Source organism: Mytilus galloprovincialis, chromosome 12 (genome assembly GCF_965363235.1).
Source record: "Mytilus galloprovincialis chromosome 12, xbMytGall1.hap1.1, whole genome shotgun sequence".
In the NCBI taxonomy this organism is placed as follows: domain Eukaryota; kingdom Metazoa; phylum Mollusca; class Bivalvia; order Mytilida; family Mytilidae; genus Mytilus; species Mytilus galloprovincialis.
Window position 1 is genome coordinate 6,563,235 of NC_134849.1, and position 24,974 is coordinate 6,588,208.

General features: G+C 32.6%; 1 protein-coding gene across 1 annotated transcript; it reads left to right on the forward strand.

The window, feature by feature from the left end:
• Nucleotides 1-7,340: 7,340 nt before the first annotated feature.
• Nucleotides 7,341-17,688, forward strand: LOC143054226 (melatonin receptor type 1B-B-like). The gene is made up of 3 exons (XM_076227154.1): nt 7,341-7,434; nt 12,575-12,866; nt 16,257-17,688. Exons 1-3 carry the CDS (start codon nt 7,399-7,401, stop codon nt 17,099-17,101), a joined length of 1,173 nt encoding a protein of 390 aa, XP_076083269.1. The 5' UTR covers nt 7,341-7,398; the 3' UTR covers nt 17,102-17,688.
• The last annotated feature ends 7,286 nt before the right edge of the window (nt 17,689-24,974 follow it).

A 24,974-nucleotide genomic window follows, 5' to 3' on the forward strand; every position in this document is an offset into this window, starting at 1 on the left:
ATAACTCTTGGTCTTGTAAACGTGTCCAAAGGTAAAAAAAAAAATCAGTGGTAACAGGAAGGAAATCACCCCTGGGGACAACTTTTTTTCTCTTAAAATTTGCATAATTTTATTACATGCTATAGTTATAATATAAAAGGACAAATTAGGGGCAAGTTTATTATATAATATATCATATATGTGAGAATCGGACGCCTGTTCAATTAATTTGGATATCATTTAAATGATTTAGTTTTCAAAAAAATACAGGGGACAACATGATTTTAGGGGGGGTTGAACATTTAGATTACAATATTTTATTGGGAGAAATATAAGAATGAGTGTTTAATTGGCAGGAGTTGGTGCATTATATAATTTAGTTTATACTGAAACTTAAAAGTTTCAAAAAAGATGGTTGGATAAAAAAATAATTGCTGGTGAAGTGCGGGACATGGAAATTAACTTTTTCAGATATTGTCTCATACATAGGAGAGATTGAGTGCAGCCGAGACATGCGATATCCTAGCCTTTTCGTATATTAGAATACCACAAGAAGGCGAAATTGGTAAATTTCTTTCATAACAACTTTGAAATTTCTACAAATACAGATAAGGACGCTCGTATCTTAAATTAAAGTTCAAGGGAGAAGATGTTCTTCTCTCCCTGGCCAAGCAACAAAACCAAATGGTTTTAAGGGAGAACCGCTTTCGTTCCCTTTTTTTTTTTTTTTTTTTTTTTTTTTTATAAAAACGGGTTTTGTCTTTTCAAAATAAATGTGTTAAAACTATAAGCCATATGTTCAGTCGTTTAATTTCCTTTTCGTCGTGAAATAAGCATGTTTAAAATATTCAGTTGTCCCTGAACATAAGACATCAATTGATCGTTTTTTTTCCTTGCGTTGGGAAAAGGAATGTTTACTCGTTTACAATTGGATTTAAAAAATGTTAATTTTTTTTACAATCTGTATCCCTTCTAAAGATACATCTTTTATTAGTTTTGAAAGCAGGCAACATACATATATCCCCTCTGACATACGTAAAAGAGGATATTAATGTCATTGATTATTATTCTCTATTCTTTAATCCTGTTAAATAATCTTCATTTTCCGTTATGGTTCCATTAGTCTATATTTTTTTTTATTTTTTAGATATAAAAAAAGAAGATGTGGTATGATTGCCAATGACACAACTCTCCACAGGAGACCAAAATGACACAGAAGTTAACAACTATAGGTCACCGTACGGCCTTCAACCATGAGCAAAGCCCATACCGCATATATATATATATAGTAAGCTATAAAAGGCCCCGAAATTACAGGGGTAAAAGAATCCAAACGAGAAAACTAACGGCCTAATTTATATACAAAATATTAACGAGAAACAAATAAATGCTACAAATCAACAAACAACAACTACTGAAGTACAGGCTCCTGACTTGGGACAGACACATACATTCTAAACATGTGAACGGGATTCCAACCCTCTCCCTAACCTGGGACAGTGGTGTAACAGTAAAACATAAGAACGAACTATAAAAATCAGTTTATATACCTGTTTGTCTCTCTGTCCTTTTTTAAAAGGGGAGGGGGAATTATCCTGCACTGTTTGCATATTATTTTCTAGGTGTGGTATAGACGTATTTGATATTGGTTTTCCCTGTTTGTTGAAAGTGTTCAAAACGTTTTCTACCGAACCTTTTATTTTAGCATTCAAATGAAATTCTATTTTTGTCTGCTACACAATTGTATGTAAGTTTTTCGCGTGTTCTTTATTATTATTTTTAAAGTCAATATTGAATCGTATGTCAAAGTTACGTGCTTTTATAAGCGAGATACATTGATAAAATTGATAAAATAATCTTTTTTCCACTGCGTTTCGATTAAATCTATGTCTTATCCGTTCCGTTTTTGTTTCTGCTTTCCGTTTCGAAGTTTAAGAATATTTTCCTGATTGTTTGCGTCCGGCCCATAAGCTGGTTCTCGGCTAACTAATACACTTTGTTCATAAGTGAAGCGAATACAAGCGGATTCCAGTTTATCCGGCCCAGAGACATATAATTTGTAGGCAAACATTGGCGTCGGAGGCTTTTTATGTGAATAAAAATAGTGCCATTTTTTATTATGTATTGTCATGATTGTATAAATACGTAAATTGCTTTGTCTAAAGTGCTATGCATCTATGACGATTTAAAATGATAAAATGTCTTTATTTTATCCGGTATTTTATATTATTATATATGTATAATTTTTTTAAATGTGGAAATAAGAATGATGAAGAAAAATTACTAAAATAAATGCTAATATTGATCCGAAGATGTATAAATTATGTGATAACTTTTGATTTTGCAAGTTCAATATCTCTTGTTGTTGCAGACTGATTTATTGCATCTTGTCTATAGAGTGAGGCCCCTCATGGGGGGGTCCTAGTAATCACATAATCACCATTTTTTTGCCAATATAATCACATAATCATTAAATATTTGCTTATCTTTAGTAATCAAATAATCATAAACTAAAAATACAGTCCTAGGTAATCAAATAATCATGAAATATTTGGCTTAATAATCAAATAATCATTAAAAAAACGGCCAAGTAATCACATAATCAAAAACCCCATGAGGGCCCTCTAGAGTAAAGACGCTGCTTTTGTTTCCATCTTGTCTAGAGTTCCATCTTGTGATAGAGTATAGGATTTGTAAAGACGCTGACTATATGTATCCATGGCATCTTGTCTTACTTGTAAAGAAGCTGTTTATGTATCCATCTCATCTGATTTATAAAAACGCTGTTTATGTATCAATCTTGTCTGATTTGTAAAGGGATATCAATATGAATTATTTAAATTTGGTCACTTATGTTTTTAGAATTTACGTAATATAATATTCTTAAAAGAATGATGAACACTACAGATCTAAATATAAAGTTCTCGGTAACAAATAGAATATAATAAGATACACAAATTTATAGAAAAAGATAAGCGAGATTTAAAGACAATCAGTTTGGCGTAAATTATAATCATTATAAGTAAACAATTTGGTTTTTTGTCTTGTATTAAGAAAATATGTTATGTCGTATCGTTACTTCAAACAGACTACATTCAATTAACACTAATGACGTCATAATGAACAGAAGGTTTACCTCATTGTTTATCGTTGTCCTTTGTACATTTTACATAACCAGGGATTCATTATTATCTCAAAACTCCGACTTCCTGTAATTGTAATGTGATCACTTAGAGAAACCATTTGAAAGCAAAATAGATATTGAAAATACTGGGAAAGCCAGAATGAAGGAAACAAAACAAGTCCAAAAGCAGAGATTCAGAAACGTGGAATAAGTGCACGGATCAGATTGTTATGACTCTTTATACATTCATTCAGTATTTACCAGCAGTTTTTTTGTTTTTTTTTTTTGTTTTTTTTTTGCTTTTAAGTTTGTAGCTTTCTATTTATTGTTTTTAAGGTATAAAAAGTTTAAGAAAATAAATTGAATATATATTGAATAGCATACAAATAAAACAAAAGACTAATAGATATTTTCGAAATGTCGTCCACTCCGTAGACACATATTTTTACTTACATAGTGTGCTAGTGACCTAATACGGTAAATATGGGGTCAGTAAATTTAATATGGGGTGAGAGCGAAGCTCGAATCCCCATATGAAATTTGCTGACCCCATATATACCATTGTATACCGTATTACGTCACTAGCACACTATGTAACGAATTTATTTTACCGACTATCTTAACGTGTAAATTTAGACTAGTGACCTATCAAAATGAGCAAGTCTTCTATACAGTTAGCATTAACATGATGTCAATAATGACAACTTGTTAGATTTAAATGTGTTTTTTGAATTTGTTTCACTTTACCATCACTTTCTTCGTCTGTTGAAACCTTTTTTCTCAGTACTGTTTTGTTTTTCTAAAGTGACGTAACACCACTACTAACCGTGTATGAAATAAGCCCCGCCTCCTTATTACCTTATATGGAATATAAAGGGACGTAACTCCACTACTAACCGTGTATGGAATAAGCCCCGCCTCCCAACTAACCTAATATTGAATATACACGGTTTCTACGAGGATGCTTTTAACCAATCATATTCCTAGAAATGTATAGGAGGTAAGATAAATATATATATAGCGACATCGATACCTACCAGGGGTGGATCCAGCCATGCTTAAAAGGGGTTCCCAACCCGGGATCAAGGGGATGTTCCAACTACATGTGTATTATTTCATATGCATTTATCGTCCAAAAAGGGGGTTCCAACCCCCGTAACCCCCCCCCCCCCCCTGAATCCACCACTGCCTACATCGACTTCAACGAATCAGACTTAAGTTGTCTACGTCTTCAACCGTTCACAATGAGATTAATGTATATGTTCCAGTTTGTTGAGAGAAAAGGATCACGTACTAAATGCACATCAGTCAATGGAAAAATGTATTTTCGGGGGAAATGGTTAAAATTTCCATTCGCTATTGGTGTAATTGTTAAGACAATTTTACTCATTTACATAAATCCCCATTTTCATTTATGTTTTTTTTTTTTTGTTCTTTCTTTTTTAGAAATGCAGTTTTAAGATATGTCAATATATAAAAGAAGATGCAGTATGATTGTCAACGAGACCAAATGACACAGAAATTAACAACTATATGTCACCGTACGGCCTTCAACAATGAGAAAAGCCCATACAGCATTGTCAGCTACAAAAGGCCCCGATATGACAAATGTAAAACAAGTCAAATTAACGAGAAAACTAACGAACTTATTATGTATGAAAAATGAACGAAAAACAAATATATAACACATAAACAAACGACAACCACTGAATTACAGGCTCCTGACTTGGGACAGGCACATACATACAGAATACGGCGGAGTTAAACATGCTAGCGGGATCCCAACCCTCCCCTAACCTGGTACAGTGGTGTAACAGTACAACAACAGAACAAACTATAAAAATCAGTGTCAAAAGGCTTAACCTTTCATATGGGTACAAATAGAAATACATCTAACAAAAACATAGAGTGGACGCGGCCGGGAACTTGTCTACCACAACAACAAAAAGACACGAGGTACTGATCTGAGAGTACTCGCAGTTCCTGACAGCTAGTTAAAAAACCACTAACAACTTATAAAAAAATCATGCATCTAAGACTAAATAAGATCAAGTCTTCTTACCAATTCCTATAAAGCATAAAATCAAACTGAATGATTTCTACAGGATTAAGAGTTTAATTCACATGAAAGAAACCAAATTAACCATGAATATGAAGGTCCTATAATATAGACCTTCCGGGATGATGTAAATTTGGACTGCCACTACAAAATAAAAATAAGTTGGATAATGACTGAAATTTGCCTTGCAATAGCCCAGCTACGGAACAGTCAAAGTGTTTTTGCAATAATTCTTGACGTGCAGAGTGCGCGACACTCTTTCTATAGACGAGGCATTAGATTTGGCGTCTTCACTCTGACCTGACGTGGCTGTGTACATGTGCATCCCGCTTAACCAAACAGATGCATCCCTTTGTTAAGGTTATAATGTCGCTCAAAAGATGACCTAAGTGACCATAATTATATTCCCCAGTCACCCTCGAAAAATCTAGGGTGGGGGAGAGCACTTTCTGCATGCAAGTTAATAGGACGAACCGCTGGAATAAGTAACCTTTTCAAGCGTGAACATATATGATAAGGTCAATAAAGTTCCCATAACTTCAATTCGTCGTCTGTCATCTTTCTTGGTTTTCCCGGATGTGTTTTTATCAACTTGTTTCTCTCGGTTTTTGCACTCTGGAATTGCACTTTTACATTACACACCATATGGAACCAAAACAATATGAGAAATCGAATATTTTTTTACTACGAAGTTTTACATTTTTAAAATCTAAATTAAATGAAATGGCACCCCAATTGAGTATTGACGCAGTCCCCCGAGGGTAGAATACAATTTAAGAATCGTATGGTTAGAATTACATTGTTATTTAAAGTACATATACAAAGGAAAAAACTGAATATTCACGTAAGGGAGCTACCATTTGATTTTTATGGGGGGCTAGGATGAAAAATTTTGTCCTGCATTTTTTTTTAGTTGTAATCTCTGTCCTGCCTTTTTATTTTTCACTCTATTCGGTGTTGCCTTTTTTTTTATTAGTTTATCCTGACTTTTTTAACCTAAATTGTCATCCTGCCTTTTTTTTTTTGCAAAGTGTCTCATCCTGCCTTTTGTTTTACTCGAAACTCCTGTCCTGCCTATTTTTTTCAAATTTCATCCTCCCCCCATAAAAATCAAATGGAAGCTCCCTAATTTGGGTCTCCTTATTTTTATAATTATTTACACACTGTAACCTAAGATGGTATACTACACCAGGCGTTGAAGGACGTACGGTCACCTATATTTCCTTTCATCCACATTTCTTGCATGGACTATGGTGGATTCTGGTCTTATTGTCAATCATACCAAATTTCCTTTATAGAGATCAAAAAGGAATATGACAGTTCTTGTCCATTCGTTTTTGATGCGTTTTGTTATTTGATTTTGCCATGTGATTATGGACTTTCCGAATTGATTTTCCTCTGAGTTCAGTATTTTTGTGATTTTACTTTATACACATTGTTCTTACAGACTTTTATACTTTGTTTGTGAGATTTTATTATGTTTTTTTTTAAATATGTTTATGTAAAGACAACTGCAACTTTCACCTTTGAAAAATTTCTTCAAAATCTCTTTCTTTTTATACTTTGTATTACTTCAGTTTGAAAACATGAATTAATTGGAAAGAAAAAAAATAAAAACCCAGATTTCAAAGTTCAAGGCAAATAAACATGATTTAAAAGGGGAAAGTCCATAAAAACGTACAAAATTCTACGCTATCAATCAACCGACCTAGGGAAACGCAACTTTCCTAGTCCTTCCTCTGTACGGCCTTTTCCGGAGAAAATAGTGGGTTAAAACTGGTTTTATAAGAGAGAAAAATGTAGACAAATAAGATATAATAACATTTAAAACATATCCCGTCATTAAATAATACGCAAAAATATAGGTGATAAGTGTGTGTATTTATCTAGAAAACTGGTACTTATTTATTTTCCAAAATTAGATATGTATTTACAATATTGCGTAGAAATTTACGAAATAGAAATTAAAAATGGCAAAAGGCAAAAACAGGTGGTCGGTAAGTAGGTGAAAATATTCCAATTAGTGAGATTAAAAACTGCAAATGAACCTTAATTTTCTGCAATTATTCGGTAATCGCAGTCATGTTAAACAAATTTGCTTTTTTAAATATGCATTAGAATTGCTATGATGTTAGCACAGTTGATGTCCAATGAGAATGCAATAATACGTATATAACCATATAAAAGTAAATATACTTAATTAGAAAACAGTTGCAGATCAAACAGTCAAGAGAGGATGATGGAATCAGATATTACTTATCCCTGTCTACAGGTAAGGAACATATGTATTTATTAGAATTCAAAGCAAATGTCCTGATTTTCGACAATGTAAATAGGTAAGGTAGCAACCATTCTACTTCAAGCTATGTTTTTTTTTCTTATTCAGATTTTTTTTCGCGCGAAGCACAAATAAATGTATTTAGTTTTTTCGACTCAATCAATCAAATTATTTTTTTAAAACTTTATAAACATTATGAGGTATGGGGGAAATAGCATTCATAATATTTTTGATTTGTCATCTGCTTGACCAGAGTATTGTTTTTCATCTTTGGGGATCAGAATATTTTTTTTTTTAACATAAACACACCCCACACCCGGAAAGTTAAATGGTCGTTCCCTGAAAAAAATGCGGATTTATTAGAATTCAAAGGTACGGTTATGATTTTCAATAATATATACATGTAAGAAGAAAATGTATTTATTAGAATTCAAAGCAAAGTTCCTGATTTTCGACAATATTTATATACAGATAAAAACAAATATATCAATTTATTGGAAATCAAGGGTCCGGAATGTTCCAATCAGTTTCAACAATGTATAAAGGAAAGAAATAAAAATATGTCACTAGTAATGAAAGGAAAGGTTTTGATTTTTGACAAAACAAATAGGTAAGAAAACATGGGGATTTATTAGAATCCAAAGGAAAGGTCCTTATTTTCAACAATGTATTCAGATACGAAAAAACGTAGTTAATTATGACAAAATAAAGCAATGTTTCTGATTTTCAATAAAGCAGACTGGTTAGGCAAACGTACGTTATTATTAGAATTCAAAGGTACGGTTCTAATTTTCTATAATGTATACAGGACAAATAAAAACCACATGTATTTATCACAAGCATTCAAAGCAAAGTTTCTGAATTTCAACAAAGTGGACAGACAATTAAGGCAAAACATATGTATTTATTGGCATTCAATCAATGGACCGGTACACAAAGGTTCCAATTTATAAAAAAAAAAAAAAAAAAAAAAAAAGACAGAACGTTAAACAAACAAATTAGTATGGCGTTCATTATCACTGAACTAGTATATATTTGTTTAGGGGCCAGCTGAAGGACGCCTCTGGGTGTGGGAATTTCTCGCTACATTGAAGACCTGTTGGTGACCTTCTGCTGTTGTTTTTTTCAATGGTCGGGTTGTTGTCTCTTTGACACATTCCCCATTTCCATTCTCAATTTTATTCACCTTTTGCAATATAAATCTTTAATGTTTTTAAAAAAAATATGTTTATATTTAAACGCATGTGGCTCTTTTAGTAATGCTTAAAGTGAACTGTATAAGAAATTCTTCAAATAAAAGTAAGAAGATGTGGTATGATTACCAATGAGACAACTATCCTCTAAAGTTTATATGAAGTGGGTGAAAGCAATCATAGGCAACCGATGATGATGAAAAAACAATACTGTATAGTCAGCTATATAAAGGTTATTTTATGTTCTGATTTGCAATAAAGCTGGCAGATATGAGTTGTTGTGTACTTTTAATATATTTCTAGTTTTATATATAAATATGTACATGAGGAGAGAATGTAGTGAAGTTTTTATCTTTTTTATTTGTCTAAATTGAACAGATATTCACATTTTCTAAAAAGAAGTCTCCAGACTTTAGAAATAAGATGTGGTATTAATTACAAATGAGACTGCACAACATTAAAAGCTGTTGTTTTTATTCAGATTAAATGGATGAATATATATTTATTAGAGATCAAAACAAAAGTATTGAAATGTTTTGGTTTCTTAAAAATTCTTGCGGAGATGCATACATTGTTTGTTTGTGTTTATATATATATATATATTGCTATGTTTGATATATAATTATGTGAATACGTTGAGACTTTATTCTATCAAATAATTTGTTTTTCTTGAATTGTCTATTTTAATCAGATAGTCACATTTTCGAAAATAAATCTTAAAAGTATTTCTAAATATAAAATTGTTTGTTCATATTTAATCTCACCTGGCTCATTAAGTATAATGTTCAACGTAAACTGTACAAAATAAAATTCATTACAATATTATTTGAAATGCGGACAGACTAACTTTTTTCATCATTAAATCCTCACATAAAACACGTATTTATATTTTTATCTCATATATGGTAGTAAAATACGGGGTATAAGAAGAAGATTATGATGAAGAAAGAAGAACATTTTCCCTTTTAAAGTAGGCATATTAACAATTAAAATCATTAAATCGGGTGAATAAAACAGCATGGTATGATTAAATAATTTTCATATTGATTTACATGGAAATGCTTTTGATATGAAATTCTTTTTTTCTAAAATTTAAGAATTATATCCAATCTTGGAAGTATTATATTGACTTTCATTTTACTTCCATGATCCAATAAAGCTACATGTAAGTATTTATTCGCAAATGATAAAAACTAGATCTAGGTCCATGTTGTCTAATACCAAGCCAAATAATGACGTCGAAGACGAGGCGCATTTTCTTTTCGATTGCAACAATTTTAAGGATGATCGAAATGATATGTTCCCTATCATTGTAAACGTTTATACCTATTTTTATAACTTGGACAGTTAAAACAAATTCATTTGACCAGCTTCTCAAGATTATTTTTCTTAAGGAATGACAGTAATATTTTTTCTGTCTATATAAAAAAAAAAATAACAAATTATCCGTGTTAAAGAAGTAAATCACGAAAAACCTTGATGACTTCAAGATCACATGACAAAACTATGTCTATGAGCGGATGGACACAAATTTCAGCAAATCAGAAGAAGTTTTACACCCCAAATTATTTGTTCATACGGTAACATCTTTGACTGATCTGATTGTTACCAACAGACTTTTTCAAAAAAGATCATTTTGTTTTTCGTTTATTGTTTTATACATAAGCAAGGCCGTAATTGTTTTATATTTTTCATTTCGGAGATTTTATAATTGCGATATGGGTTTTGTTCATTGCCCAGTGAACTATAATATTAGTAGACGATAACTTTTACGTGTTGAGATACATATTGGCAATCAAACTGCATTTTCTTAAAAAAAAAAAATCACGAAATGGAAAATATAAACTGATACTTTCTTTTTTCTTCTATAAATGAATATGTTATTATATCATGGAGGCATCATGCATTGGTGTCAACTGTATTACGCTTAGCTATATGCTGCTTCTGTTCGTGCTTTTGTTATAGGAGGGTGTGGATGGGGTTTACCGGATTGAGGAAAATGGAGGGAAAAAGAAAAATGGATAATGGGGTGCTTATATATATATATATAATATCTTTTATGCTAAATATATATTTCACTGGAAAAGTATACTGAATCTTTCATAAATTGCGATCAATCTCAGACGTAAGTATTTTTGTAAAACCAACTCCTGCATTCTGGACATTGTTTTTTTCTGTAATCAATATGTTTTTACCCATTTTTTTAAAAATTTATTTTAAAAGATATTATATGTTTACAAAGCGAAAGAAGCACGACATATTAGAATATTTGATTACTTTTGTTCATATATTGATTATAAAATTAACAGAGGGAAAACAGATGACGCAAAAACAAAAGATAGTGACTTTTTTTTATATAACGGCGACAGAATCAATATATAAATTTGTTTACTTCGTTAACAGTGATGATTGATAGTCTATCTATTCGTGTATTTTAGGAGACATGACCTGTTAAAAGTATGTTATTTGACATATTATACATTCAAATACAAAATATCTTATTTTTGTTGAGATAGCTGCATTAGAAGCTTCCTACACTAAAATTTTATAAATTTATGTTTATACAAAATAAAAAGCACATTCCAATTAAAAATTTTGAAATGTTCCACATACATAGTCTAAATTATGATACACCTTCCCAAAGGTACATATGTTCCATACCTAAGTTTCTAACACACAGGTCTGCATACTGCCACTAACACTTTTGATTTATGAATATTGTCTTCGCATGAATATAACGATTTCAAAGTTATGTATTTTCAGGTTTTATAATTCAAAAACAATATCTTTTCAAACTACGTAATACCATGATAATGATAATGATGATAATGATAATGATAATGATAACGATAATGATAATGATAATGATAATGATAACGATAACAATAATGATAATTGCAATATAATGGTATTAATTATTACCATAATAGTGATAGTTTTAATCTAACTGATAATAGAAATAAAAAATTGATAATGATAATGATAGTTAAAATAGTTGTTATTATCATTATAATATTATTCGTTCAAAGAAATTGCTGTTAGGAAGGAAATTAGATATAGTTATTTTGTATGACTCGCGTTGCGGGTTATTTAAAAGTGTGTACCACATTCATAAGTTGTTTAAGATTATTTCGTACAGACATCACGATATTGATTATTTGGAATAAATCAGGTAAAAACGTTACGCTGATGACGTCAAGGTCACATGACAAATTATGTCTATGCGATTATGGAATCAGAGACTTGTTACATCTAAAATTATAATTAATCTTAAGCATAGCTTAGGTTATATCAACACGTACCGATTTTGAATGAGGTACTAGTATACACAATTTACTTATAAATAATACCAATATTGAATAAACGTAAATTAATTTATTGACGTCACACAGCACTAAATGACATAAGTTAAGCAGTGCGATTATTGGCTTCATAATATTGAAAATGTTTTTGATTTCTTTGAACATTAATATAAAAGTATTCATGCCGGTGGTTTGAAAACATTAATGATAATCGAGATGACAATGTACAGTTTACAATAATAAACAGCTATCATAATCGGTACAACATGCGAGTTAAAAGTCTTCCGTTTTCGTTAATATATCATGGTTTGATTTAACAGATGCTACCAACAGAGCTTCCATTAATACCAAAGATAAAAAAATATTTTATATCATTCAATTTGAAGATAGTTGTATATATATATTAACGAGTTCTGTGCCACAGGGCCGATGATCGGCCCAAAGTCATACTCCTTTCAGTGCCAAATGTATGGGTGAATTAGCATTTAGAATAATAAAAAAAAAATCATCTTAGAAAAAAAACTACCCCCCCCCCCTTGGGAAGTTAAATGGTTGTGTCAAATGGACATAGGTACCGCGAAAAGCTTTATACCATCGTAATTATAACATAAACGTTAAAAAATATTGCTAACTTTTCAGATGATGAAAAATACATCAGATGGAGTCAAGAATCTGACATGTCTGCAGAATGACGACGGCGGGAGACCGTTAGTGGTGAATCCCGCCCTTTTTGACTCGCATTTCAACTTGGCAATGATTTACATATCAGTTATAGCGGTGGCGCTTTTCATTGGAACTTTTGGAAACTTGATGATACTACTCGTAGCCTTTTGGTCAAGAGGATTGAATAAAGTTGGTAAAGAATTTATGGTCAATCTGGCACTGGCCGATCTTTGTGTGGCTGCCATTGCTGATCCAATGTGTATTGTAGGTAAGAATAAACACATGATAGGTTAGAAATAAAATATTTGTCTCATAATAGATATTATTAGTTACATAGTGTGTTAGGGACCTAATACGGTATTTACTGATCCCATATATACCGTATTACGTCACTAGCACACTATGTAACGAATTTATCTTGTACTTTTGGAATAAGTGCCAAATGTTCGGACTCCTTGGTGTTTTACCATACGATACAGGGTAAACTAGTTTGCCCCACGACACCTATTTATCTTTTAACATAAGATTTAATAGCTCATAAAAGGTCATTTGACAAAATTTAAGCAGATTTTTTTATTTTCTTTCTTTTGATTTGAGACCAAATAATAATAATAATAATACCAATGCAAATATAAGGTAAAAGTCCGAGTCAGCCTTTTCCCGCCATTTTTTATAAATCAAATATATCGAAAAGGAGCTCCATGACCTATCAATATTTTTAGCTTATTTTGATCCTTAACTAAATACTCTTCCAGCTTAAAGTATCAATTTTGAATTCTTGATTTATTTAATTTCCCTAAGATCACCTAAGTACATCATTAATTTACGTGTAGTTCAATCAATTTTATAATTGTGTGTCCCTCGGTTTTTGGACAAGGTTCACTAATGGCACAAAATGGCCTAAAATATCAACTTTATCATAAAACACCAAAAAGGTCTCAATTTGGTTCCTAAATGGGTCTATTTCAAAAGTATAAATGTTAAATATATCAGTTCTTTTCATAAGACTACAAGATATTCGCCAAAGTAAGCCCATTTTGGACATTTTGTCAAAATATGATGATTTTGTGCATTTTTCAGACCTAAAAGCTTTCGATCCAGAATGTGTTGTAACCAAAAGATTCCAATTTTGATGATTTCATCAATATAAAAACTTTTTGGATCGTACATGGAGACAAAGGTTAATTATGCGAAAAACACTTAAAATTATGGACAAAAAGTACCAAAATTGACCTTTTAATACAAATTATGCTCCATAAATAGTAAAGGAAAGTTGTGACATTTGTAATTTTTTGCCCCAATTTAAAAAACATTAAAAAAAATCCGTGCCAGTTTTAACCCTTCGTGAACGTTTCCGGATTTGTTTTAACTTTATCGCTTTGTGACTATTGCATAGCGGTATATTACTGGTGCCTTTATCATGGACTGTTGCTTGCCTGTTCGTACGAATAATCTTTGGTTCAAGTTTCATTTTCCTGTATAAGTGTATGCTATTAGAAACATTTTTTTTTATATTTTTGTGTGTTAAATCCCTAAAAAAAGTCCCGAAAAAATATTTTAAAGATGAATGCATCAACTCGATGAGATTTATTGATCTTGTCTTCTTGAGATGTTTGTACATTTGTTTTATTGGAACCCGGAGTTTTCAATGTCCAATGTTGGTAAGGTTTTAAGATTGCCATGTTTGATTGCTGCCTCTTGGATGTGCAAATAACCTTTCACCAATTGTGACCAATCTAGATCTTAACAGGTAAATGTAAGCTGCTATTCATAATTTAAGTCACATGTAAAAGGCACCGAAATGACCAATGTAAAACAATTCAAACAAGAACACTAATGACCTTATTTGTGTACAAAAAATAACCATCTATAACAAATATGTAACACAGCAACAAACGACAACCAATGAATTACAGGCACCTGACTTGGGACAAGCACATATACATACTGATTTTGGATGCTTTAAACATGTTAGCGGGATCGAAACCTTCACCCTAACCCGTGGCAGCGGTGTACCAGTACAACATAAGAAAGAAACAAAACATGTATATACGTATGTTTTCTAAAATAGGGGTTCTCAGAGGCCAAGTGGCCGAAGTTATTAGTTTATCTCCCCTTTTGTCGAGCCTTCGACTTTAGTCGAAAATGCGAGACATAGCGATCCTACATTTCGTCGTCGTCGTAGTCGTCGTCGGCGGCGGTGGCGGTGGCGTCCACAAATATACACTCTGTGGTTTAAGTTTTTGAAATTTTGATAACTATCTTAAACTATTCTCGATTTCCACGAAACTTTGGACAGAAGCTTGTTCATGATCATAAGATAGTATCCAGAAGTAAATTTTGTAAAAATCAAATTTCATTTTTTCCGTATCTCACTTTTAAATGGAGTTAGATTTTCTGCCAGGAAACAACACTTTCACTCTGTGGTTTAAGCTTTTAAATATTAATATCTTTCCTATACTATCCTGAATTTTCACCAAACATACAAAAGCTTGTTTATGATCACAAACTAGTATCTAGAGGGAAATTCTGTTAACATTTTGTACCTGTTTATCTCTATTTTACTTATAAATGAACTTGGTTTTGCTTCCAGTTAAAATTACATACAGTCTGCAGTTAAAGTTTTTAAAACATTTATTAGATTCATAAACTATCCTGGATTTTTACCAAACTTGGACAGAAACTTTTTACAACCAAAAGATACAAGTAGTATCGAGAGAAATATTTTTATTGATTCTTTTCCTCATTTTTGTTGAGTCTGCGATTAACAGCAAAAGTAGGCGATACACTGGGTTCCATTGAACCCTTACGATTTTGTTGTTGATACATTGTATTACCTAAAGAAAAGGTATAGTTCATCTACTGTAAAACCTCTCAACATTCAGGTTGTCGAACCCCGAACGTAGCGTTCAAATCTAACCTTAATTGACTAGGTTTGTCAGTTTTCCTTCCCACGATCAATAGTTCTCTGAAGAAACTTAGGCTCCATTTGCATATACTAACTGACCACGACGATCTAGCAAATAGTGGCTAAAGTGGCGTCTAAAAGCTGCAATAATTCTATCAGTCCATTATTTCTAGAATAAAAATTAAAAACAAATATTATCAGTCTGTCGTAAATATGGTAGATGGCACATTTATATGCAATTTTTGACACTTGTCGTTTAAGGAATAACAAATATTTTTTTCTGTCTATACGAAATTATAAAAAAATATAGTGCACACCGAATAATTCGCGTAGTCGGTTATTTTAAAGTGTGCACCACATTTTTGGTGCTATTTCGAAAAGACAGAAAAAAGTATATTATAGTCGTTCCTTATAATTTAAATCTAAATTCCATTTTAAGCTGCGCGGAGTAATTCATGAAAATTAATGATGACGTCACCGTCACATGACAAAATTATGTCTATGAGCTGATAGACATAATACTGCCAGTCAACCAGAAGACGCATGACACATTAGCAGTTTGCACGGTTAGTCACTAGTTTGATGCCCCAAACTAGTAAAATTTCATTCGGACTAGTAAGTTTTTGCAAAACTTTGTTTTGGACCAATAAGAAAAATGTCAGAATATTGGTCTTAGGACTAGTAGTTGAAAAAGTGTTTAGTGCAGGCGGCATTAGATTAAATTATTAATGTATAAAACTGTCTTTGTAGGTGTGATAAAAGGTGAGCATTTTTTCAGTGATAAGCCATGGCTGTGTAACCTGATCGCCAGTATGTGTCTGACCGCCTGTTTCTGTGCTTTCGCCAGTCTAACCATGCTGTCATTGAACCGGTACGTCTACCTCTGTCACAACGAGATATACGACAAAATGTACGGACGTATAACTTGCATTGTTATATGCGTAATGTGTTGGATTGCTGCCTTCCTTTGTGAGTTCCCGAATTTCATCGGATGGGGCGGCCATTACTTTGACCAAGAGGCCAATCAATGTATATGGGATCGAACAAGCAGCTTGTCCTATACTCTTTTTGTAGCGATTGGCTTAATTGGTTTTCCTCTTCTGACGATGACGATTTGCTTCATTCTTATATTTCGTCGGATTTGGAACACCAAGAAAGCCCTTTACGATATAGACGAAGGAAAAGATGGACGGATGGGGAAGGTCATGGTAGAGAGTTTCCGAGCAGCCAAGACTATATTTGTCATCTTCGTGGTTTTTGTCATCTGCTGGACACCATATGCTGTGGTCATTGCCATTGATGTTGAGAACACACTTCCAATGCCCGTACACCTGTTTCTTACACTTCTGGCACATCTCCATTCGAGTTGCAATTTCATCATTTACTTCGTTGGAAACAAGAGGTTCCGAGTAGTTCTGGGACGCATCTTGGGATGTCATGACAAAACAGCTGTTCTGTCCGAAACCAAGAGTTCCAGTGTTCCTGACAGTCCAGGTACAACCAGATATAATAATTTTAGTGGAATAATACCACAGCTGAAGATAAATAAGAAACAAACATCGACCGGATCAGATTCCTATGATGGTCATATATGATATGACATGTTATCTCGGGGTTATAACTTTGTTTTTTTTTCAGTTTTCATGCCTCGATCATGTTAAAGTATTTTGTTAAGGTACTGTGTATTAACTTAAACTCAGTGGAGGATTCAGAAATTTTCATAAAAAGGGGGTATGACACTGACTGTCTAAGAGGGGACCCGCTCCAGTCATGCTTCAATGTTTCCCTAAATAATCAACCAAATTCCCGCAAAAGGTGGGCATGGGCCATTTTGAGAGCCCTTTTAATCTGCCTCTCGAACTTAAGTTCTCAACACGTTTTTGGGACGTGAACCTTTAAAATTATAATTTTGACTCCAAAAAATGTATACTGTTTTAAAACAAGAACATATGATTTTGTGAGGGCAAACATAATAATAAAAGTGTGTTTTATTTTGGTAAAAAAACAATGCACTAATTAAAGATATACATGATTTCACGAAACCCGAGGAAAGAAAATCAAGAAAAATGTTTTTTTTTTCATAAACTCACCAAATGTCATCATAAAAAATTTGCATTATTTTTGTTGTCTTTAATAATAGATCTTAAAGAGAGAAAAAAAACTATTGTTTACCATCCGCCACATTTGACATGTTATTTATGATACCAAATATCCTTCTGATTGCTTCGACTCGAAGGCTTTTGTTCTTCATTTGTTAATCTATTTATTTGTTACATTTTATTTCATTAAACAAACATTTTAAGTCCCTTTTAACATTTTACATTAATTGTTGAACAATAACATTTTTGCAAATATATTTTCCCTGCTCTATTTTACAAACATTTGTTTCATTCTATATATACCTATATGCTAATCATTTTGTAAAACCTGACTTTACTTTGTTTGTTAAATAAAATATTTGTTTAAAACAAATTGGATTAAATATGTTATACAGTTTTATTCTGTTCACATATATATACCGAAAAATAAGTTGCATCTGTGTATGGAGACCAGTAGCTAAGTGGAAAATGCCAACACTGAAGTTGTAAGTTCAAACGACGTTCATATCCATGTGCCATGTGCGTTTCGGTTCTGGTCTTAATGTTTTAGAACTGAGTTTAAACTCTTTAAATCATTTATGCGTTTGTAAAAGTCCAGTTTCATCGATGTATTTTAAGCATTTATCTAAACAAATTGGAAATAATTAATGTATCATAGAAGCTTAGAATATATTCATGTAAATGGTTGAAACAAACGTACTGATGATTTTAAGAGTTATTTCCCTTAACCTAGGTCTACTCTCTAAATTCAACTATCGAAAATTGGTTGTTCTCAACATGCACTCCGGCTACCTTCACATACTTAAAATTGCTGCCATGATGTAGCTGCAAGTGGCACTAAACACCAACAATTCCGGCTTAACCAAAGTTGATGTTATTTTGAGGGTTGGTGCTTCATGCATATATCTGATGATATTGTTTTCTATGTTGTTACAGTTTTGTTTTTTGGTCCTCGGTGCTCTTCAATTTCATACTTTATTTGGCCTTTTAAACATTTTTTGATTCGAGCGTCACTGATGAGTCTTATGTAGACAAAACGCGCGACTCAGTGGCGTAAATATGAAATTTTAATCCTGGTATCCATGATGATATAAAAAAGAAGATGTGGTATGATTGCCAATGAGACAACTATCCACAAAAGACCAAGATGGCACAGACATTAACAACTATAGTCACCGTACGGCCTTCAACAATGAGCAAAGCCCACACTGCATAGTCAGCTATAAAAGGCCCCGATAAGACAATGTAAAACAATTCAAACGCGAAAACTAACGGCCTTATTTATGTAAAAATAATGTGGCGAGGTAAACATGTTAGCGGGATCCCAACCCTCCCCTAACCTGGGACAGTGGTATAACAGTACAACATAAGAACGAACTATGAAAATCAGTTGAAAAAGGCTTAACTCATCAGATACTAGACAAAAAGTGGACGTGGCCGGGTACTTATACATCCCGACACAAAAAGACACAATGAACAGATCTGAGAGTACTCGCAGTTATCTGACAGCTAGTTCAAAGCCACTAACAACAAATAAAAAATCATGCATCTAAGACTAAACTATCAATCCGTACACATCCAACATCCAATGGATTTAGTGTAAAGACGTCATAAACAGCCAGAGAAAAACATGACCTTGTGCAATGACAAGTTACAGGTATCGACAGATTGTAGATTCATGAATATGTATATGTATATAACATACTAGTAATATTTAGTTGGCTTTTAATTTACTGATAACAAAATCAATATTTATACCAATAAAAAGAATATTCAATGATCTTATTACAGTGTTGAATAGATAACCTTTTAGAATAAGTTTATTTAAAGGAGCGACAAGTTTACACGGATCATTTCTAAATTTCCGGGCACAGTTAACATTTCCGTAAAAATGAGGATGTGCTATCCCGTTCGAAATAAGTTTTCTACAGGTACAACCAAACTTCAATACCAAATCTTTATATCTATGGGAAAATTTAGTAAAGGTTTTAAGTAATTTAGGCACAACTTTTTGGAATTTTGGATCCTCAATGCTCTTCAACTTTGTACTTGTTTGGCTTTATAAATATTTTGATATGAGCGTCACTGATGAGTCTTATGTAGACGAAACGCGCGTCTGGCGTACTATAAATTATAATCCTGGTACCTTTGATAACTATTAGGGTAAAGATATCACTGGTTTAATAATTTACCAGTAATACATAGGTTGCGTTAGTTAAAATCAAAAACGTCACACCAGACACGGGCATAGCGAACAAGTTGTGAAATATAAACACCGTAAGATGGTGCCAAAGGAACATCACCAGCTAAAATGGAAAATTAACAATAGGGAACGAACAATCGTCTCTTTTGTCGTTAATTTTAGTGTGGAGTTTCCCGTTTAAAACCGAAATATCTAAATCCAGGAAAGGACAGTTATTACCGAATAAATTTGATTTATTTAAAGTAAGTTCCTTGAGGTAAATTTCAGCAGTATATTCAGAAAATTCTTGATTTTTTAACGAAAAAATATCAGCAAGATAACGGTAAGTGTTGTTGAATTTATCAATTAAATGCAATGTCGATGGGTTTTTACTGAGTTTAGTCATAAATTGTGATTCGTAACCGTACAAAAACAAGTTTGCTTTTAAAGGGGCACAATTAGTGCCCATGGGGATACCTACAACCTGTCGATAAACTTTGTTGCCGAAACGTACATAAATATTATCAAGGAGAAAATTAACAGCTTCAATCATCTCATCACACCTCCAGTAAGTATATTTAGCATATTTATCTTTCTCATTAGAGTTTATTATTACAATGTAACGTTTAGACCAGGTTTTTCTTTATCAGTGATTCATCAATGACAATAAAGTTGAAGTATTTTTTTGGAAAGTTTTATGAACTTTATCGTGGTTAAAAAGTAATGGAGTATGACTAAGCACCACACAATAGAAACACGACGACCGAGTTTTTTCTGTATATTCTTCGTTTTGTCGATGGTTTTCTCTGTCTCTTGAGAATTCGGGTGTTTTATTGCTCCTTTTGTGTATTCTGTCATTCTTAATGTTGAATGTCGTCGATATCAAACAATTATAGTATTGATTTAAATAAGCGGATAAATTATCTGAATTTCAGGACTTAAAGGTTGGTGAAATATTGCGACTTTATCGGGCAGATGTTTGTAAACAACTTGTGTTCTTTTATTAAATATCTACGTGAATAATTAAGGTCTTTCCTTTTTTAAAAGGGAAAGACCTTACTGTATTTCTTCTGTTTATTATTATTCTTTTTCCGCCAAACTTTGACGAAGTTAGCCTCTGTAACCGTAAGACGTGTCGCTTTTATGTTCACACTTTGTATCGGTGTCATGAATACTTATCCGGAACTCACCCTGTGAGTCGAAATATTTTGTCGGTTCGGAGTAATCCCTCCGAAACCCAAAAACCTTGTTATCGTTCCAACACCGTAACCGTAATAGGTAGAAAAAAAACGAAGGGTGAAATTTGTTCAGGACCAGACCCTGGTTCTTCGTTACATTTGGATCAAAAAGATTCAACGACTCATTGGTAGGGTTATGCCCCTATTAAAATTAACCGGTGTCGGTTGGCCACCAAAACTCAGAAACCAAAAGTCGTAGAAACCTAGGATCTTCACCATTCATCATCAATTCATGTTACTTTGAAAAATACCTCAAGGTCAAATGTGTATGTTGACCTTGACCTTTGACCTAACACCTTGTTATGGGATAATCTCAGCAACCTTAATACTTTCAGAAGTGTTGTATAGTGGAAAATGTTTGGGTCATTAATGCGCAACTTTGATACATTTTGACCGAAGAGATTTGACCTTTCTGTAAGGGGCATAACCCCTGTTTTAGGTTTCTGAAAAGAGAAAATCAGCTTTTACTATATAACCAAAGGTCCTAGACCCATGGGGTCTTCAGCAATGACATTGGGGACTAATGACCTTGACAAAGGTCAAAAGGTCAATGGTCAAGGTCATGTCCCATATAGCGAATTATGTGTTTTTGACCTTATTTAAAGGATTTTCAGTGTGTTTTAAAGCTTTTTAAGGTTGACCTTGACCTTTGGCCTTACAACTTTTTAGTCGATATCTCAAAAACGATTGTACTTGCAGAAATAGTAAATAGTGAAAAACGTTAAGTGGATGAGGCGCAACTTTTTTACATTTGACCGAAGAGATTTGACCTTTCTGTAAGGGGCATAACCTGTGTAAGAACTTTTCAATACATTCTACGTCTATTGGAACATGTATTTTACATTACAAAAGGAAAGACCTCTCAATTGTTCAAGAACAATTGACATTTTAATTATATACAATATTTGTTTTGTTAGAACTGAAAACAAATTAACTGTTACCAGCTTTTTGCACTTTTGAGCAAAATAAATTAGTTGTTGGTTATAAGCGGAGTAACTTTTTCGAATGACTTTTATTGTGACAATCGTAGAAAGATTGTTTGAGGACGTCACATGTTTTCTTCAGCATGTGAGCTACAATTTACAATGCACAGCAAATCGATAATAAATCGTACTACTTATTTATGTGCGAAACCATGTGCTGTGTAGGAGCGTTACGATACTAAATCATTTGCATTGCAGTTAACATGGTGAAACACCACATATATTTTCTTACGTTGAATTGTTTCAGTGACAGTAAAAAAACAAACACGTCGCAAATAATATACTACAATACAGAATTTCGAGACCGTCCCATCTCGGTTTCTTTTTAAAATAAATAGTTTGATTCTAAATGTCTTGCAGTAAAATAATTCTACGGTGTAAGTGAAGCAATCTCTTTTCTATTAAAAATTAAAAAAAAAAAAGATAATATAGATTGATTTTTGTCCTGTAAGTTTAATATTAAATAAACTCATCACTATAGATACCAGGATTAATTTTTGTTTTTACGCCAGACGCGCGTTTCGTCTACAAAAGACTCATCAGTGACACTCGAATCCCACAAAGTTAAAAAGGCCAAATAAAGTACGAAGTTGAAGAGCATGGAGGACCGAAATTTCTAAAAGTTTTGTCAAATACAGCTAAGGTCTCCATTTTTCTTTAGCCAGTTAACAACAAATTTTAAATGCTGATAACAGTAGTTAACACTACCTTTAACATAATAACAGATAACAGTGGTTTAAAACTTCAATAACACCAAGTAACAATATTAAAAAACCGAATGTTAAAGTATTTTGATTTTTCTCTCCGAAATAGAGGAATCTTCGCAAATAAAACGCAGGTAGCTTGCAAAAAGCAGGCAATACATCCCTTTTGAGGCACACGAGTTCACTCCAGTTTTGATACTTAATCAAAATCATTTAATAATTAATCATTGTCAATTCATATCCCAGCACCCTAACCCTAACCTATATATCGAAGATTTCGCTATACTACACATCACAAGGTGTTTCGCGTACTAATCTAATTAAATATCTATTGACGTTGGTGTAAACGAACAGCGCTTTTATTGCTGTTCTTCGTCTGAAAAGTCGCCGAAGTGAGGCTTTCGTCACGGGAAAATAAAACACTCTCACTTCTTTGAAAATTTAAGATGGTCCCTAGCACCGGTGGATTGATTGCCAATACGACAATTATCCATCATAGACACAAAATGACGCATGTGTAAATTAACCAAAGACACACGCACACATAAAAATCCCTCTCTCATCTCTTTGCAAATTTGAGACGGTCTCGAGAACCGGCAGATTGGTTGCCAATAAGACAATTGTCCACCATACACCTAATGACGTAGATGTTATCAACGACTTGTTTTTAAATATAAATTTGAAAGCAACATACGGAAAGATTGCATAATGACAATAACGTAGAGTCAAAAGATACTAAAGGGATATTCAAGCTCATAGTAAACAAAAAAATAACAACAAAAACATGGCCTTAAAGGGATCGAAAGAACAACAAACAAACAACAGTACATAAAGCAACATAAAAGACTAAAGACGGGGCTCAAGATTTAATGTATGAGTAATGAAATATAAGCAAAATGATTGATTATTCTTCTTTTATATACAGGGCCTCGATGGCGGAATGTTATAAGTAGTTAGTACTGTAATCACTAGCCAGTCAACACTGGTCAACGTTATGAGTTCGATCCCGCTGGTGGGGTTGGATTCTACTCCAATCTTAATTTACCAGGGTTATTAGTTTCCTTATCGAAGTTCGGTGTTTTTTCCACCAATAAAGACTTGTCGTCACGAAAAGCCCAAAAGTGGCGTTAAAACACCAACAATTAACCAATCAATCCATTATATGCATAAATATCACAAACTTGTAATGTGAATTATTGCAGTCTTTACTCTTCACAGAGTCTTTCACACGACTGTGTTCTATGTTTAAAAAAAAGAGAGAAATGTCTGATTTTTTTATCGCTGTTCCTTTGCTTTTTGTGTATTTGTTTTTTATCTATAATGTTGGGTGTTTTTTTCACAAATTGTCGGTAATATTATGGAATTTAATGCGACTGTCATACAAGTGAGAGGTTTAGCTAGCTTTAAAACCAGATTTAATCAAACAAGTTTTGAAATTTTCTCTGTGTTCGGTATTTTTGGTAATTTACTTTTTATTATATGCTATTTTAATACGGTATAAATCATATATGATAAAAAATTGTTACCTAATGACTGGATGTCATAACGAGATTATATTTATTTATACCATATTTATCAGATTTTCACAGAATTATGGATTATTCTTATGTCCATTAAGTCATGCACATGTTTTTGATTACTATAAAGTTTCAGATATATAACAGATATAAGATAGAGATTGTTTAATTATCCTTACTTAGGTGACTTATATCAAAGATAAGCGATGGACAATGGTCAGTGTCAACTAATTCAATTAGTTTTCTATTCATATTATTTCCACCAAGCTTAGGCGAGAATTGATTTGGAATATGGGAGAGGCCTAAGTAGGGTTAACAGAGTATATACCAATGGGATAAATTGAGATAAGACAAAAACCAACTATAAGACTAGTACAATATATTATTTATAGAATAAAAGTGTGCTTAGAGCACTGACTTTGAACAAAAAGAAAATTTATATTATATAGTTAACGATCTGACAGTTGATGCGGTTTGACGACAAATAAAAAAAAATATCTTAACAAGTTTAATATAAAATTGTGCTTAGCTATAGTGCACTGACTTTGAACAAAAAGAAACCAATTACTTAGGTTGAAAGGTTATAGTTCACGACCCGACAGCCTCAAGCCTCAAGTAGGTTGTCCGACAAGTTAAAAAAAAGTCCAGAATATCTTGAACATGCTTAATATAAAAGTGTGCTTAGTGTATTCACTATGAACGAATAGAAGCTGAGGTTGAAAACTTATATTTAAAGTCCCAACAG